General features: G+C 39.2%; 1 protein-coding gene across 2 annotated transcripts; it reads left to right on the top strand.

Moving 5' to 3' along the window:
- Positions 1-6,145: 6,145 nt before the first annotated feature.
- Positions 6,146-15,399, top strand: nod2 (nucleotide binding oligomerization domain containing 2). Of its 2 annotated transcripts, XM_004067440.4 has the most exons (11): positions 6,146-6,225; positions 6,426-6,980; positions 9,314-9,440; positions 10,867-12,622; positions 13,308-13,391; positions 13,468-13,551; positions 13,624-13,707; positions 13,792-13,875; positions 13,995-14,078; positions 14,175-14,258; positions 14,408-15,399. In XM_004067440.4, the coding sequence occupies exons 2-11, from the start codon at positions 6,504-6,506 to the stop codon at positions 14,478-14,480; spliced, it is 2,937 nt and encodes a 978-aa protein (XP_004067488.1). In that variant the 5' UTR covers positions 6,146-6,225; positions 6,426-6,503; the 3' UTR covers positions 14,481-15,399. The 2 variants fall into 2 exon arrangements, 1 of the variants encoding a protein (XP_004067488.1); XR_002288979.2 differs by lacking the exon at positions 14,408-15,399 and having other exon boundaries at positions 6,146-6,980; positions 13,792-13,864.
- The last annotated feature ends 1,468 nt before the right edge of the window (positions 15,400-16,867 follow it).

The following is a 16,867-nucleotide window of genomic DNA, read 5'->3' as shown; positions in this document are numbered from 1 at the left end:
CAGATTCGCATTGTGTCAATTCTCTAGATATGATTGGACTGATGTTCTATTTTTTCTTTTGTGTGAAATGAAATCTTGATTCCTAACATTTCTTACCATCAACATACACATTTCTTGTTGTTATAAGAATTTGCTCTCACTTATAGCCACAAAATTATCAAGGAAAGGAAAATGTCAAAAAATTCAGTTAATTCCTTCAGCTGCAGCTGTCTGTTGCTATGAAGATGTGAGTACTTCACTGCTTTAATTCACTTTTCAATAATTCCCTATTTCAATATTCACTTATTAGTTTGCTTTTTTGCATGTTTTGGTTTGAATAGTCTTGACTTTTACGAGTATTAAGGTGAACCTGTCAGAATCATTAAGCATTAATCACTTAATCATTTTAAGCTGTTGAAACAGTGAAAGTAACCATTGATATTTTAATAAACAAAGACTTCAACAAGTCCTCCATGCCATCATCTAATGCTGCATGTGAGGACTTCGCAGACCACTTCATGGGTAAAATCAATGCCATAAGATCAAACATTTCATCCATGCAGTACACTGATCTTAACAGACCTCCAGCATTGTCTTTACCAGAAGAAACACTGGGGAGTTTTGTCCTGGTTGATGCAGAGATGCTTGGTCGAGTTGTATCCCAAGTAAACACTACAACCTGCCTTTTAGATCCCATTCCCACTTCACTTTTTAAAACATTTTATGGATTCTTTGAGTCAGAGCTTTTAAATATAGTAAATTGCTCTCTTCAGACGGGGGTCTTCCCCTCTGCCTGTAAGACGGCGGTGGTGAGGCCCCTTCTGAAGAAGAGTCAATTAGATCCAAAAAATCTGGATAACTATAGACCCGTATCCAACTTACCATTTTTAAGTAAAATAATAGAAAAAAGTGTCGCTACTCAACTGCATGAGTTTTTAAATGCCCAAAAAATTTTAGAAAAATATCAGTCTGGTTTTAGGAAAAGCCACAGTACAGAGACGGCTCTTTTAAAGATCGTTAATGATCTTAGATTAAACTACGACTCACAGAAACTTTCTGTTCTGGTGCTACTGGATCTTAGTGCCGCTTTTGATACAGTAGATCACCAGATTTTATTAGACAGACTTAGTAGTCTAGTGGGCCTTTCTGGAAATGTTCTTAAGTGGTTTTACTCTTACCTGACAGATCGACACTTTTATGTAAGTATGGATATGTGCTCTTCAGGAATCCACGAAATAAGCTGTGGGGTTCCCCAAGGGTCAATTTTAGGGCCAATACTTTTTAATTTGTATATGTTGCCTCTTGGGGAGGTCATCAGGAGACATGGCGTTGACTTTCACAGCTATGCTGATGATACACAGCTTTACATCGCCGTGTCTCCTGATGACCTGGAACCTGTCAACACTCTTTTAAACTGCATTTTAGATATAAAGTTGTGGATGGCAGATAATTTCTTAAAGCTCAACCAGGACAAAACTGAAGTTTTAATCATCGGTTCTGAAGACAAGAGAGAGATGATTTTACCACATCTTCATAATTTTAAACCTTCTCAATGTGTGAGAAACCTGGGCGTACTTTTTGACTCTGAGCTAAATTTTATCCCACACATTAAAAATGTCGTTAAGACAGGATTTTATCATCTCAAAAACATTGCCAGAGTCCGCCCGTTCCTCTCTCTTGCCAGCACAGAAGTGCTAATGCATGCTTTTATTTTCAGTCGTTTAGATTACTGTAATGCCCTGCTCTCTGGTTTACCCAAAAAGTCTCTTTCAAACTTACAACTTCTACAGAACTCAGCGGCACGAGTTCTGACGAGAACCAGAGGGCGGGAACACATTACACCGGTTTTAAAATCGCTGCATTGGCTCCCTGTGCGTTTCAGGATTGATTTTAAAATTCTTTTAATGGTTTATAAATGTTTTTATGGTCTTGGGCCTTCTTATTTAAATGATATTCTTTTAAAATATGAGCCCTCGCGGACCTTGAGGTCTTCCGGTACTGGCCTCTTAGTTGTTCCCAAGGTGAGGACCAAAACTTATGGTGAGGCTTCGTTCTGCCATCACGGTCCTCGCCTGTGGAACGGCCTTCCGGAGAGCCTCAGGGCCGCAGAGACAGTAGAGGTTTTTAAGAAGAGGCTCAAGACCCACCTTTTTAATTTAGCTTTTAGTTGATTTTAACTGCTAATTTATTCTATTAGTTTTAGTATAGGCTATTTTATTTATGTATTTATTTTAATTTTATGCATCTTATTTTCAATTTTATGGTTTTTTTTTTTTTTTTTTTTTTTTTTTTTATGTTTTTAATTTTAGCATCTTATGATTTTAGCCCCAGTGTTTCTTGAGGGGATCTTTTCCTCCAGGGATTGCCGGCTTGGTCAGCGGTTGTTGCTGCAGTTGTTGCCCTTGCTGGGGCGGCTGGGGTCTAATTTTACAGCTTTTGGCTGTGAGGGGGACCCCGGTGTTGTCCCGGTCTGGGTGGGCACTGTGGCGATGTTCCGGTGGCCGGGCTGGCTCCTGGTATGAAAGGATTCCCAGATACTGTTTCCTCACAGCAGAGCTAAGCCATACTTGTTTATTTATTTATTTATTTATTTATTCTTTTACAGTTACATAGTCATATTTCATTGTACGTGGGAGCCATGGGTCATGTGGTTTAATGGAGGGGAGTGGGAAGGGTGAAGGGTGGGTTGGGGTTTTTATTGTAATGTTGTGTGTTTACTGTTTTTAGTGTTAAAGCGCTTCGAGCTGCACAAAGTGCATGAGAAGCGCTATTTTATAAATAAAGTTTGATTTGATTTGAAGTATAAAGAAATAGCACCACTGCCAAATACATAAACAAATATAAGCAGTCAAGACAAAGATCATACTAAACAAACTAAGCTATTGCTTACAGTAACAAACAGATGGACCAACATTCACATCAATGTACACACAATAAGATAGAATAGAAACTAAACAAAAATGAAGCTAAGTGTGCAGGATGGATTTTTTTTAAGTGGTAGCAGTATAATTAACACAAATCTTCATTCACATATTTTTTTTTTTTCTTGCTAGTGCCAAAAGTTAAATTTTGATTGATTCACACAGGTGGTTTACCAGAGGTTTTTATGCTAGATACGCTTCCTGGCACAACCCTGCATTTTACCCAGGCTGGGGACCGGCACAGGGAGGCCCAAACTTGGGCCCCCTTGTAGCTTACACAGTTAGGTAGTGGCGGGAAGGGTGTTGCCCAAAGACCCACACTGGATGAAGCTCATCAAGGCCTCTGGGAAACAAACCCTGCTTACAGTCTTACAGGCAGCCAACTGAGCCATCCACCTGCTTGATTACGTTCTTTTTGTGAAACTGAAAGAATAATCATCCATGACAGAGCTAATGACCTAATAAACCAACTGATGTTTTCTGAACTTAGTATTGATGTAATGCATGAGATTATGTATACTAAAAGTACTCACAGCGGAAATATTATTTATTTTTCTAGTTGTGAGCTTTTCTTTTCTTTTATGGTGACAGTTACATTCTATAGGGACAAACCTGAGCACGTAGAATATGACAGACCTAAAAAGAGCTGCCATGTCACATCATCTTTAAATTCCCCTGGAAATCTGTATACGTTTACATCTCTGCATGTCTACAGCTGTTTACAGGGCAGCTGCCTTCACTGTGCCGCTGCATTTGCATCTTTTTCCTAAAGTTGGAATACATTTCCCCATACAGTTTAAGGTGCAGCACGGGACAAGATCACGGAAGAAAAACTCCCCGTTCAGCACAGCATTATGAAGAGTCTCGCCTTTGCTTCACACAGCAAAGAGGACAATCCAGCAAGCAAAATCCAAATCTGCTGTCTGGACTTTTAGAGCCTGACTTCAGACTTCTAGACATAGCAAATGAATAAAACAAGGCTTCAGAAAGTTGCATTGGTTTTTAGTAGATCATTGGAGCTCTTTCTTTTTTGCAACATCAAAGGCAGCCGTGGCTCTTTGATGTGGCAGCATGCTGTTTAAGGTACAGACTGAATGGAGAGATGTCAAGCTGCAAGGTGCCTCAGTAGTTTACGCTGAGTGCTGCAGAGAGCTGCAGATGAAAGGAGCAAACAGAGTTTGATAATGAATGTCCAACAAGTAGGACCCATCTCAGACGATGCGCGCTCAGCGGGGCGCCTGCGCTAACCTTGAGCGCAGCACCCCAAACCTTGGGGAGACACTGGAGACCAGACTTGTTCACATTTGCTGCTTGTGCAAAAAACACAGACTCTTAGATGTGAGCTTTAATCCTCATGTCAATTAGGCCCCCTGATTGACACACCCACCGATACACACTGAGTCACCCACACATGCTTCTCTGAAGCTGTCTGCACTAAAGTAGATGTCATCCACTCCCAGAGCTTAATGCCTCTCTCTACCATCACACACAAACCTCTCCAACCTATGAGTCAGTTTTCTCATGCCTGCCTTTCTAAACTCACCTTTAATGTCTTTATTGAATAAATGGCAGCTAATCTTTTAATTTGGCACGTCTTATTTCATTTCAAGCTTCTTTCTTGGTGACCTTCAGCTCTTGCACTTGCCAGCACAGACGGAGAGCTCATTTTCTTTTAAAGGGTAATTTTTGAAGCTGGAGGTGCCATTAATGGCCCAGAAAAATGGGCTCTTTGAATGTTTTTCATATTCTTTTTCAAAGCAGCGTCTATATAAAGTGCAAAAGCTAAAATCACTTACATTGTTGTTTTCTTCAGCAGGGACACCCCAGAGGTGGTTCACTGAACTGCACAGGGGCCACCTATGTACATTTTGCGCTACGTAAAATACCCAGTTTATGTGTATTTTACGTAGTTTATACGCAATCAATAAGTAAATCTGTGCATGATTTTTACACGATGCACACGCAGATTTGTGGCTTTCCATGTATGTCCAACAGACTTTTCCCACATGTATCACCGATGTATAACTTTTATATTATGTATACGGCACGCATATAACATTAAAATGATCGTTTTCGTTTTTTCCGGAATCCGGTTTTTTAGGAGTTTTTCCTTACCAGGAAGGGGGGTCTAAGGGCAGGGATGCCAGTATAGCTTAGTCAGTTTGTTAGTTCCTTTTAGTATTTTTCCTAATGAACTCTATGTATTCATGATCCTTTTGAGTTCATGCTTCACTTTTTCAATTCCCGATACAAAGCCCATTGAGACGACTGTTGTTGTGAATTTGGGCCATACAAATAAAATTGAATTGAATTGAATAAATTGACGCACGAGTGACTTTATACCTTATTTTTAAAGTCTCTCAAGCTGCTCTGGACTCCTGTCTGTTATTTAGATGACAGTATCCCCCCTTTAGGTTTCACACAGGATGCCTTACAGGTAGTACTCTGCATTACACTCCCCAAGGGGGAGCTGCCTGTTTCTTGGTGAGGAGCTGAAAAGAAGCTATCTTTGATTTCTTCTGCTCATTTATGTTTCCCTTCAGAACAGAGAGGCCTGATAACGAAACAATCACATGGTCAGGACGGAGCAAAAAAAAAAAAAAATTTAAAAAGCATTCATCTTCTTCCGTTAGTTCCCTTTCGGGGTCACAAGGCTGCCAGAGCCTATCCCAGCCACTTGAAAGAAATTGAAAAAGAAATTGAAAAAGCATTGCAAAATATGATTTATGTATCTCATCTTTTGATTTTACTACATTTCTATTCACCTTTTTTCACATACAGTTTGTTTGGGTTCTAAAATAAAAAAGGCACAAAAAAAACTACATAGCTGCAGAAATTCAGAAATATGTCAACCCCAATGTCAACCAGTCACAGGTTTCTCTACAAACCAGCTAGATTTTTTTATTACGCAACAGTTCCATCAAGTGGGCGCAGCATCAAACTGCAACCCTCGTCTCTGAAACCTTTCTCTCTACTTGATCATGTTCCACACAGCACAGCTTTTACATAAAAGAAAGGGAGAAATGAGCATTGTCTTTAAAGTTTTTTTAAAATATAAAGAAACCTTCACATTTCTGCTATAGAAATATGTTTACATGTGATAGAACTAAGCAGAAAATCTATGCTGCAAAATCCGCCCCAACAGGGAAGTACTTCAGACAAACTGTTTTTATTTTTTTTAACCAACATTTACTTTTGATTAAAGTTGTGCAAAACCAGTTTCACTTTCAGTTGTGGAATGAGGAAGAGGACAGACAGAGGCTCACCAACAAATGTTTCAGGACGCCCAAATGAGAGAAGGAGCCCCGATTGCTGACATTTCGTAGTGAGAGATCATATTTTAATAGCAGGTTTTCAAGTATATCTTCAGGTTTTGACAGAATGTGACTCATGTGGATGGACGCCATACAGAGATCACTAAAGAGCTGTGTTTTGTCTACCTATGGCGTCCAATGCAAACTTGTAAAGCGAGAATTGTAAAACTCGTGGATTCTTGCCATGAATGATCACATCTGTGTTTGGCAGGCTGGGGCGTTGCGAGCAGCACAAGTCCAAGATGGAATCTTGGAGCATGGAAGCTGATGCGAAAAAAGCCCGTCTGCCATGGAGCGTTTGCTGAAGCAGCGTACAGAGATTCTGCGTGCTCTCTGCAGTGGTGGGTCAGCTGAACATCTGGAAAGCATTTTGGATATACTGCTGGCTCAGGAAGAGATCACATGGGAGGACTACCAGAACGTACAGGTTACAGGAAGACCACTGAACAGCAATGCCAGAAACCTGCTTGACCTGGTTTACACAAAGGGTGCAGACACCTGTGAGCTCTTCCTCGCTGCTCTCAAACAGATTCTGCCAAAAGAGCAGGGGGCTGGTCTTTGCTTCTTAGAACACTCATCCACTTTGGATGAACTAGAAGTCACTCAGAGGACATGGACGGAGACGGTCCTGAAACGAAGACCTAGTCTGGTCTGGAAACTGCAGGGCTCCGTTCATGATGCGGTGGAAGCTCTTGTGGAGTCTGGACACTTCTCCTCTGCAGATGCTAATGAAGTGCTGCTACCTGTTTACACCCCGTCTCAGCAGGTGAGCATTTTTAGGATAACACAAATGAACAAGACTTGATTGGGTAGGCAGGCTTTAGGTATTTGCATTTTTACAACTGTTTATTAAAATATTACAATAAAGTGTTTAAATATATATTTTTTTGCTTTGGTTTAAAGTTCCTTTATTTTTCAAGAGTTTTTTTTAATTTTAGATTTTATTTATTTATTCGATACAGGGACAGCGCATATTAATAATTATTTCTGTCAATATTCATTCAATTTTTTATCTGGGTAGATGTTAAAATCACCTTACAAGATCAAAATAAAATTACATATTTACATAACATTACATACATATATTAAACCATACATTCAGTAAAATTAGTAGTTAACCTAAAATTAAATTGGCAATAAAACAATCCAAATCGGACAAATGCATAAACATATACACACACACAAGACAAGATAGTAGCGGGTAATCAGTGATAGGAAGTGTACGTAGTGTTGACAGCTCTGATTGTCAATGAGCCATTTCTTTAACTGTGTCTTAAATGATTTATATGTGATTTGATTTCTAATAGTCATGGGGGTGAAGTTCCACTCAGTAGCAGCTCTAACAGCCCACTTAAATAGTAAACCAGCAACCATTAAAGAGAGTTTCAACTGCTTTTAAAATTTGCTACATCAAATCCTGCTAACGTATGGATTAATGAGACCCTGACTTTTTGAAACTGTGTGTATGTTTTATTCTAACGTCATTTAAAAAAAAACACACAAAAGATAAAGATCAAATGGCCATAGCAGTCAAATTGACTGTTTGCTATATTTTTCTGATCTTTTTTCTGCTCCAGTGTCTTTTTGTTTTTTTAATGCTCTGTTTTTTGATGCTCTCTGCTGTGCCAAGTAGAAGAAAAAAACAACTGTAATAAAAGTTACCAGGACTTGGAAAAGGTTTGATAGGATAAATACTCCATGACATAAAAATTAAAATTAATTAAAAGAGAAATTTCATGTCCTTTCTACTTTTATAACATGATTTTTGTTTCATTTTTGTCATGGATATATACACGAATATAAAGAGAAACTAGAATTTTCCCAAAATGTGAACATATTTTTTACTTTTGAGAGAAGCTCATATAGGAGGTCAAATGACTTTCTTTTAAAACAAAGACGCTCTGTGCAGCTAATGTACTTCTTCAAACAACTCAGGGCATAAACAGTGTTTTCACTTTTTATTTTTTAGGTCGACTGTGGTGAGATATCATCTTTTTTTTCTTCCTGCTGCTGTTAACAGGAACATAAACATGACTTTACTGCATTATGATCCAGTAGAAAAAGTTCACAAAGAGTACATAAATATATGTGGGGTTTTTTTAGCAGCTCGCTTCTGTTTAAATACTAACCATTTTTGTGCAGCATGAGACAATATGTGCTTTGAACTGAACTGAGCAATTAAAGAAGGTCAAACTTTTTACCAAAGTTTTGCTTAATACTTGAAATCTGTGTATTCTGAAGGAAGCGTAGAGCGAACAAGGCCTCTTGATGTCAGCAGGGATGTAAAAAACCTTAGTTTGTATGTCTTCTAGGTGCACCTGAGCCATGAATTTATAAACTTAATTGACCAAATTCGGGTACACCGAGTGAGTGACAATGTTCTGACTCTGTTTTGGCTTACTGTGGCTGCCCTGTTTGTGTTTTAAACCCTGACACTCGCCCACAACCTTTCCCAACAACTGGTGTTCCTGGCACCACCCAACAAAAGATCAGCAGCTTAATTCTTTAGCTCGAATGAGATATGCAACTCTCTATCCGTTGCACAATTTTAAAGTACATGCCAAAGACTGTTCTCCTCTTACAGATTAAAAAAAAAACTACCCACTCCTCGACATTTCTTGTACCTAAGATTTTTCTTTAAAGCACTTTTAACCTAAAATGAGTGACTGTCAGTTTTACTCTCGTCATGTTCCTCATTTCTAAGTCACTTTGCATACAAACATCTGCAAAATCACTAAACATAAGCAACACGGTGACAACTGACATTGTTTTGGTGATGGCTGCAGGTAAATGTGAGAGGCTGTTGTTTAGCTGTGAGGGATTTTTTTCGTGTGCGCTGTCATGTCTGCAAACAGGAATCATTCATTCATCCCCGTTCAACCCATTTCAACACTTAAAGTGATTCACATTTATCAGACCTGAAATCTAGTTCTCCTTTATTGAGTAAATTCTCATGTTTTTTGGTTGATTGATCTTGTAACAAAAGCATGTCCACTTATTTACGTTTTTTCCATTTTTTACTTTTTAAGTTCTTAAAAACTTTGATTTGTTCAATGTTCCATACAAATATGTGCATTGATTGTGCTTCCTTGTGTTCAGGCGAGGCGACTTCTGGATCATGTCGGGTCCAAAGGCGAGTCGGCATCAAAAATGCTGCTGCAGTTCAGTCAGCAAAGTGAAGAACCCCAAACCTCCCCGAATCAGGACAAGCTCACCAACACCACAGGTATTTCCTCATCAGGGATGAATCTTCTTCATGATTAATTATTAAAATGTTGCTGAACTAATCCCATTTTTCACGTGCAAATGTGAAAAAAATAAAATAAAATTTAATTTGTTCTTCTGCGTAACCCTGTTATTCTTTTTCTGCCATTCGTGTGAGGAGTAGTTTAATTCTGAGTTAGTTTGCAAGACTTAATAAAGTTAAATCAGCAATAAGATTTTAATGCAAAAAAGAAAAAATGACTAGTTGTAAAAATTTAAATAAAACACTTTTCAGTGCAAAAGTAATAAACAATTCCAGACTTTAAGAATAAAAAAAAGACGTATGTACAAGAAAAGTCCGTATTTACATACAAAGACCTTTAAAAATGAATTCAAATGATAAAACACCAACATTTCTGTAACCCTTGTGCTATCCTAGGCACTTTAACATCGGGAGTTGGGTCATCTAGACCCAATAGACAGTGCTCTGAACCTTTTTTCCTCAATGATTTGTGATCTTCACTGGTGTCACCTTTATCCACCTTTGTCATGGTAGGGAGAACACGTCAATGATTCTGAATGTAAGGGTGGGGTCATCTAAGATAGCACAAGGGTTGAGTGTTCTGTAAAACAGGTCAAAACTTATGAAAGCATATCTCTCCTCCCTGGAACTGCTGACTGGAAATGAATTATGTGACAGTTTTTGAGCGGTGGATGTGAAAACAATCATGTAATCCCCTCTTTGCATTATCGCTTTGATTACCACAGAATGAGCGGTGTTGAAGTAGAAAAAAAGGAAAAAGCATTTTGGAGGATTTATTTCTAATATTATTTTTGAGTCAATTGATGCAGTTACATTGTGAAAATGAAAAAGCATTTCTGTTAATCCGTATTAATTGGCAAATTAGATATATCTAATTGAATCTTGGTACATGTACTAGAAAACTTTTTGAAAGTGAAATGTGAAATACCTCTTTCTTTATCATTTTAATTAAGTGACAGAATGAGCGGTGTTAATGACGAAAAAGAAAAAGCTGTTTGGCGGATTGATTTTTCCTTTTAATATTGAGTCAACGAATGCAGCTTTATTGTGACAATGAAAAAGCATTTTGGGTATTGACTTTTATTTTGAATTATGAGACAGATATACTTTCATTCAATTTGCACTAAGTGGATTACACGTAATTGCTTTGACCAATGACTGCCATGCTGTAAACGGTGAGTTGGTGTGAAAGTTTTAGGTTTCCAGCAGGGGTATTTCTGTCTTTTACTTTGTGGTTTGGACCTAAACTATTTTAAACACGGTTACACTCTTTCTAAATAAAAAAAGAGAAGTGACAAAAGTTTCTATGCAGATTTTGGACTGACAAATGTCAGATTTTTGTGATATTTTTATCCCCTGCACAAATGTAGATTGTCTTTACTTTGTTTCCTCTTTTATCCTTTAGAGGTCTTGAAAAGATTCAAGGAGAAGCTGAGCAGCTCTGTGTCAGCAGAGTCCTGTTTTCTCAGTACGTACGGAAGGACCAACCACATGCCTCTTGAGGTTATCTTCACTGAAGTCCAGCTGGCGTTACCCGACAACAAACCTGTGAGCCTGGAGGAGATAGTGAGTCCTAAGGATGCAGTGAACGGGGAGGCGGACACGGTGCTGGTGTCCGGGGTGGCAGGAAGTGGGAAGAGCACCCTGCTGCAGAGGCTGCACCTTCTCTGGTCTCAAGGGAGCGCCCTTCGGGACTTTCTCCTTGTGTTTCCGTTCAGCTGCCGCAGGCTGAACTCAGAGCTCAGAGAACTATCCCTGCAGGAGCTGCTGTTCCAGCACTGCTGCTGGCCGGACAGAGGGCAGGAGGAGATCTTCCAGTTCATCCTGGATCACCCGCAACTCATCCTCTTCACCTTCGATGGTCTGGATGAGCTCAAGCAAAGCTTTTCCGATGACCAGAGGCTGTGCTGTCCCACACAGCGTGCACCTGTGCATGTGCTTCTGTTCAACCTGATTCAAGGATCCCTGATGAAAGGGGTGTGGAAAGTGGTCACCAGTCGTCCAGATGCAGTGGGCCCCGGCTTGAAGCAGCACCTTCGCAGAGAGGTCCTCCTGAAAGGCTTTTCTCCAGCAGGCATTGAGTCCTTCGTGAGACAACATCACAGAGATCCCACTGTAGCTGCTAAAGTGTTAGAATCTCTGCAGGCGAACACAGCTTTGCTGGGATTGTGTCATAGTCCAGTTCTCTGCTGGATAGTCTCCCAGTGTCATAAAGAGCTGCTTGGCTGTGGGGAGGGAAGACCTCAAACCCTCACAGATGTTTATCTGATGATCCTACAGCACTTTTTTCAACACAAGCATCTTCTGAAGAACCCAATTGGAGCAGGCTGGCTGCAGGAGCACAAGGAGACGGTGTTGCACCTTGGGAAGCTTGCTTTTGATGGAATATCTACCTCATGTTACGTCTTTTCCAGCACAGATTTAGAGCTGTGTAATGTAGGTGAAGGGGAACTCTTGACTGGCTTTCTTACACAAAGCAGAAATGTTTCCCAAATTGACAGAAAATGTTACGAATTCCTGCATTTAACAATACAATGCTTCTTTGCTGCTCTTCACATTGTTTTGTCGCCTAACGTTGAGCGTTCAGCTGTCACCAAACTCTTTGATCTGTGGAACATGACAGAGAAAAGTAGCACATGCTTTGGCCTCTGCCTGCCGGACAAACAAAGCTGGGCTACGAAGAATGACAGGAATGCAGTAGAAACACCTAACCTGCAGATCATAGCCACCTTTGTGTCTGGACTGCTGTCCCAGCGCCACAAACACTTGTGGCTCCACTGCTGCCCCGGCGCTGCTCTGGAGCAGAAAGGCAGACAGGTGGTAAAAAGCCTGTCCAAAGGCATGCAGAGGCATTTCCGGTCCATCCCCAAACCCGTTCCGGGAGAGAAAAAGAGCATGCATGCGTTGCCTCACTTTGTCTGGCTTATCAAGTGCATCTACGAGATGCAGGACAGCCAGATTGCTAAAGATGCTATGAGTAAGCTGGAGGTGGACCACCTAAAACTGACGTACTGTAATATTGGCCCTGTTGAATGCACTGCCCTCGCCTTTGTGCTCCAGCATTTAAAGAACCCTGTTGGTCTTAATCTGGACAACAACTCTGTGGGTGACGTTGGAGTGGAGCAGCTTCTTCCCTGCTTGCACATTTGTAGCTCCTTGTAGTAAGTAAAATGTATAAATCCCCCTTTTTTCATATTTTCATATTTGTGAGCTTAGAGGTTTGCAACCTGAGGCTGTGGAGCCACACGGGGCATTTTGGCTTTGAAGAAATACGAAACGTATCTGAATAAATAATGGTTATTTTTCAGTTAGTTTTGCAATTACAAGTATAGATTTTATTTACTTTTTATTGGATTCAACACAGATGTTGTCATATTTATATTTGATAGTAAGAGGAGAAAAAAGATGAAGGTGCACAATCATAAAAAAATATAAAATAATATAAAGTGTAATGACTGACTTACATTTTTTTAATGAAGTATATTTTCTGCAGCAAGAGGATTTTGTTTTTACACAGGATGTGACTTATTTTGAAAGGAACTGGGCTGTCGAAAAGGCAAAGTAGTTTAAACTGTTGTATGTAAAAAATTAACAAATACATATTTCTATTATTGTAAATAATTTGAAGTTTCATTTCTAAAAAATGACAACATCCACCATAAACAGTGAGTTTTTCTAAATGGTGAGGTGGGACTTGTCAGCTATTGTTGGTTAGGGTCTTTCAAGGTCAAAGGTTGCAGACCCCTGATATTGCTGGTAAATAAAACAAAGGTTACCTTTTGATGTCATTCAACATAAAAATGAGCATTTTAAAGTTTAACTCTGCATATTTTTTTCTGTTGTCAGCCTCAGAAATAACAACATTACAGATGAAGGTATTCGCAAACTGACTGACAAAGGTGTGCAGTGTGACAGCTTCCAGAAAATAGCGTATGTACTTTCAAACTGATCTCCAAGTCTGCTGTGTTGTCAAGTCTTCTCTTACTGTGACTTTGCGTTTTTCCAGCCTCTTCAACAACAGACTAACTGATGCTTGCACCCAGCACTTCTCCCACCTTCTGAAGACCAAGCAGAATTTCCTTGCTTTAAGGTGAGTTGCTGTTTGGATAGGCTGTGAATGGAGCAGAATAAAAGCTGATGCATCCAAACGTGTATTTTTCAGGCTGGGCAACAATAATATAACAGCCGATGGGGCAAAGCTGCTGGCAGAGGGACTGAAACAGAACGGCTCTCTCATGTATTTAGGGTAAACATTACTGGAAACATGTCTATTTACTGTCTTGCTGACATTTTTTTTTCTATACCAACGCTTTTTTGTTTGCATCAAAAGGCTTTGGGGAAATCGGATTGGTGATGAAGGAGCGGAGGTCATTGCCAATGCCTTAGAAAGCAGCACATCTCTGGTATGGCTCAGGTAATACTTGTATTTAAGATATGTATAAATGACATAACGAACCTGTACAATATGTGCATCATTTAAAAAAAAATGCCCATTGGCTTCATGGTTTATGAAAACTATGGATGCATTGGCAGCCTCGTGGGTAACGGTGTTGGAAGCACAGGGGCGTGTGCTCTCTCCAAGGTCATCAGGAACAGCCCATCACTGGAGGAGCTCTGGTAAATATCAAACACAGCTGCAATGTGAACAACAATTCCAGTTTTGTTGTCAATGCTATAACAATCAAAAACACGATTCTTGTTTGCTACCAAAAGGCTGACGGACAACTGCATAACCAGGACAGGGGTGGAATCTCTCATTGAAGCCTTGGAAAGTAACCCACGAGTGAAGTCAGTATGGTATGTTACAGCAACAGAACTGCACAGAGTTCTGCTGAATTGAATGTGGTCGGTTCTCTGGCGTGCTTCTATCCAATAAACTGTCTTTTAAATTTTCAAACACACTTGTTTGATATGTTTTGAAGACTTGTGTGTCCTTCCTCCTCCAGGTTAAGAGGCAATGAGCTCAGCTCTGAGGACGTTGCAGAATTAAATCAGCGAGAACCAAGGCTTCTTTTTTGATGTAATGTGCCTGTTATTGAAAAAACTACATATTTTTTGCAATGTAACTGCTACTCCTTACTGACGTACAACTGCCGTATGGATGAGCACACTTAAGAACCATGAATGACATTTGCACATCTTCACTTTCTTCCCTTTTTGGCTTAAAGTAACAGATCTCCCAGGCAAAATAAATCAACCTAAAACCTTACGTTTGAAGGAATTTTGTATGAGTTTACTACTAGCAGAGCTAGAACATTTCATAAGGGGTGGGGGGTAATTGTATCCGTTAATTAAAACAGTTTTATTTTTGTTATTATCAATAATAAAAACAGCAGTTCTTTTAGCTGAGGTGCAATTACTAATGAAAAAGCTTGTATTGATGATTTTAAATTTTGCCAATAACGATACTAGTCAAATATTAGAGAGGCAAAGCTTTTTGCCTCACTTTGACTTGTGAGATAAAAAAAGTAAAGTTTTTCTGTTTTTGTTTCTCAGTCCTGTTTACTTGACTTTGAATTGGTTTTTAAATGTAGATCAAACTAACTGCATGGGTTCTTAGGCAAAGATGCAACAACAAAACCTTCCAAATATTTTAGCATGTACCTCAAAAACTGAGCAGCTGCTGTACCTCACACTTTTAAGTTACATGTGTCTGAAGTGGGACTGAATTGGACAGAATTTGTAGCTTTTTTGCTGCCCCCCTGTCATTTAGTTCTCAAAAAATGCAACTCTCAGAAGCTATTTCACTTGGTTTTATTATAATTTCTTGTTGAATAACAGCTAATCTCGATGAAAATGCTGTTGCATTTGTTAAAGTTTTTATTCTATTTTGTTGTTCTCTTTTTTGTTTCCTTATGGCATAAGCTGTTGACTTTTGTGGGAGGTGTTTCTCATGTGGATGTCTTATCTGGTTTAATAAAAGTTAAAGTTAAAAAAATGCCTCTCTGATCTTTGCAAATTAGTACTAGAGCCAAACAAGCATGGGAAATAATCGATTTTCTTGAGTCATGTTTAAAGGATGGAGGTAGGGCTGCATGATGAGGAAAACGTGCGAAATGCGATATTAGTGATTAATATTGCGATGATGATATAACTTGCAGTATATGAACAAATATTTAAACAAGGAAATACATAATTTCCATTTCACTGCAACAGTGAACAAAAATATATTCCAAATGACCCACATAAAAAATCTAACATAAAAGGGCTCCATCCAATTGGTCTATGATATAAAGGAGTCTATTCGATTGGTCAAACACATAAAGGGATTTGTTTTTTTCATTAAATACTACAAACTGCCATAAGATTGTTTTAGCATATTTAAGGTAACCATGCATTGCCATTTTAACCGTCTTTAGCGATATGCATATTGCACAGCTTGATATTGCGATAACAATACATTTGCCATTTATTGTGCAGGCCAACAGAGGTATTTTAATTTAGTTTTGTAATCTACAACTGCCCTTCTTTAAAGAATAAAAGAGACCAGCCGTATTATTGATGGGAGAAAAAGCAAAACAAAGAGCTGGTTATGGTAGGAATATGTGGATTCTCTGATGACCGCATTAGGAAGTCAGTATCAAGCAATATAAATATGTGTTTAGGAGTAATTAGAGATGCACATGCCCAGTAGCTTGTATAAATCAGATACAGTTCCAGCATCTATGCCATCCATCCATCGGTAATTAAGGGGCTGCTGGAGCCTATCCCAGTTTACTAATGTTTTCCGTTTTGTTTTCAATGCTATAACAATCAAAAACATAATTCTTGTTTGCTATGAAAAGGCTGACGGACAACTGCATAACCAGGACAGGGGTGGAATCTCTCATTGAAGCCTTGGAAAATAACCCACGAGTGAAGTCAGTATGGTATGTTACAGCATCCATCAATCCTTTGGTAATTAAGGGGCTGCTGGAGCCTATCCCAGTTTACTAATGATTCATACAGCGTGGACAAGTCGCCCGCTGGTTGCAGGGCCACACAATCACACGCCCATACACAGTCACACCTAGGGACATTTAGAGGGTGTGCCCCACCTTCGCACAACAGTAGCCAGGTTAGGCTCTGGCAGCCGTGTGACCCTGACAGGGCTAAAGTGGGATTCATACAGCCTACAAATTTTCATAAAAAAAGAAATAACTCAATAGCAAGTTACAAGACAACGCTTCAGACCTTTTTAAAGGACCTATAAAATAGCACTTCTATTTTTTTTTACACTTAGACTATGCACACAAGAGCTTGTTTTCACATAAAGAGTAGAATTTAGTTTAACTCAAGAATAGTTGTAATATATAAAAATTCACTAAAAGTCATTAAAACATTACATATATGATAATGGTACAGTCATTACCCTTTTAATATGGCGGACCCTGACAAAATCGAACATTTCCTACATCCGATCTAGA

The sequence above is a fragment of the Oryzias latipes genome, chromosome 3, assembly GCF_002234675.1.
Source record: "Oryzias latipes chromosome 3, ASM223467v1".
In the NCBI taxonomy this organism is placed as follows: Eukaryota; Metazoa; Chordata; class Actinopteri; order Beloniformes; family Adrianichthyidae; genus Oryzias; species Oryzias latipes.
This window is presented reverse-complemented; position numbering and strand designations above follow the sequence as displayed.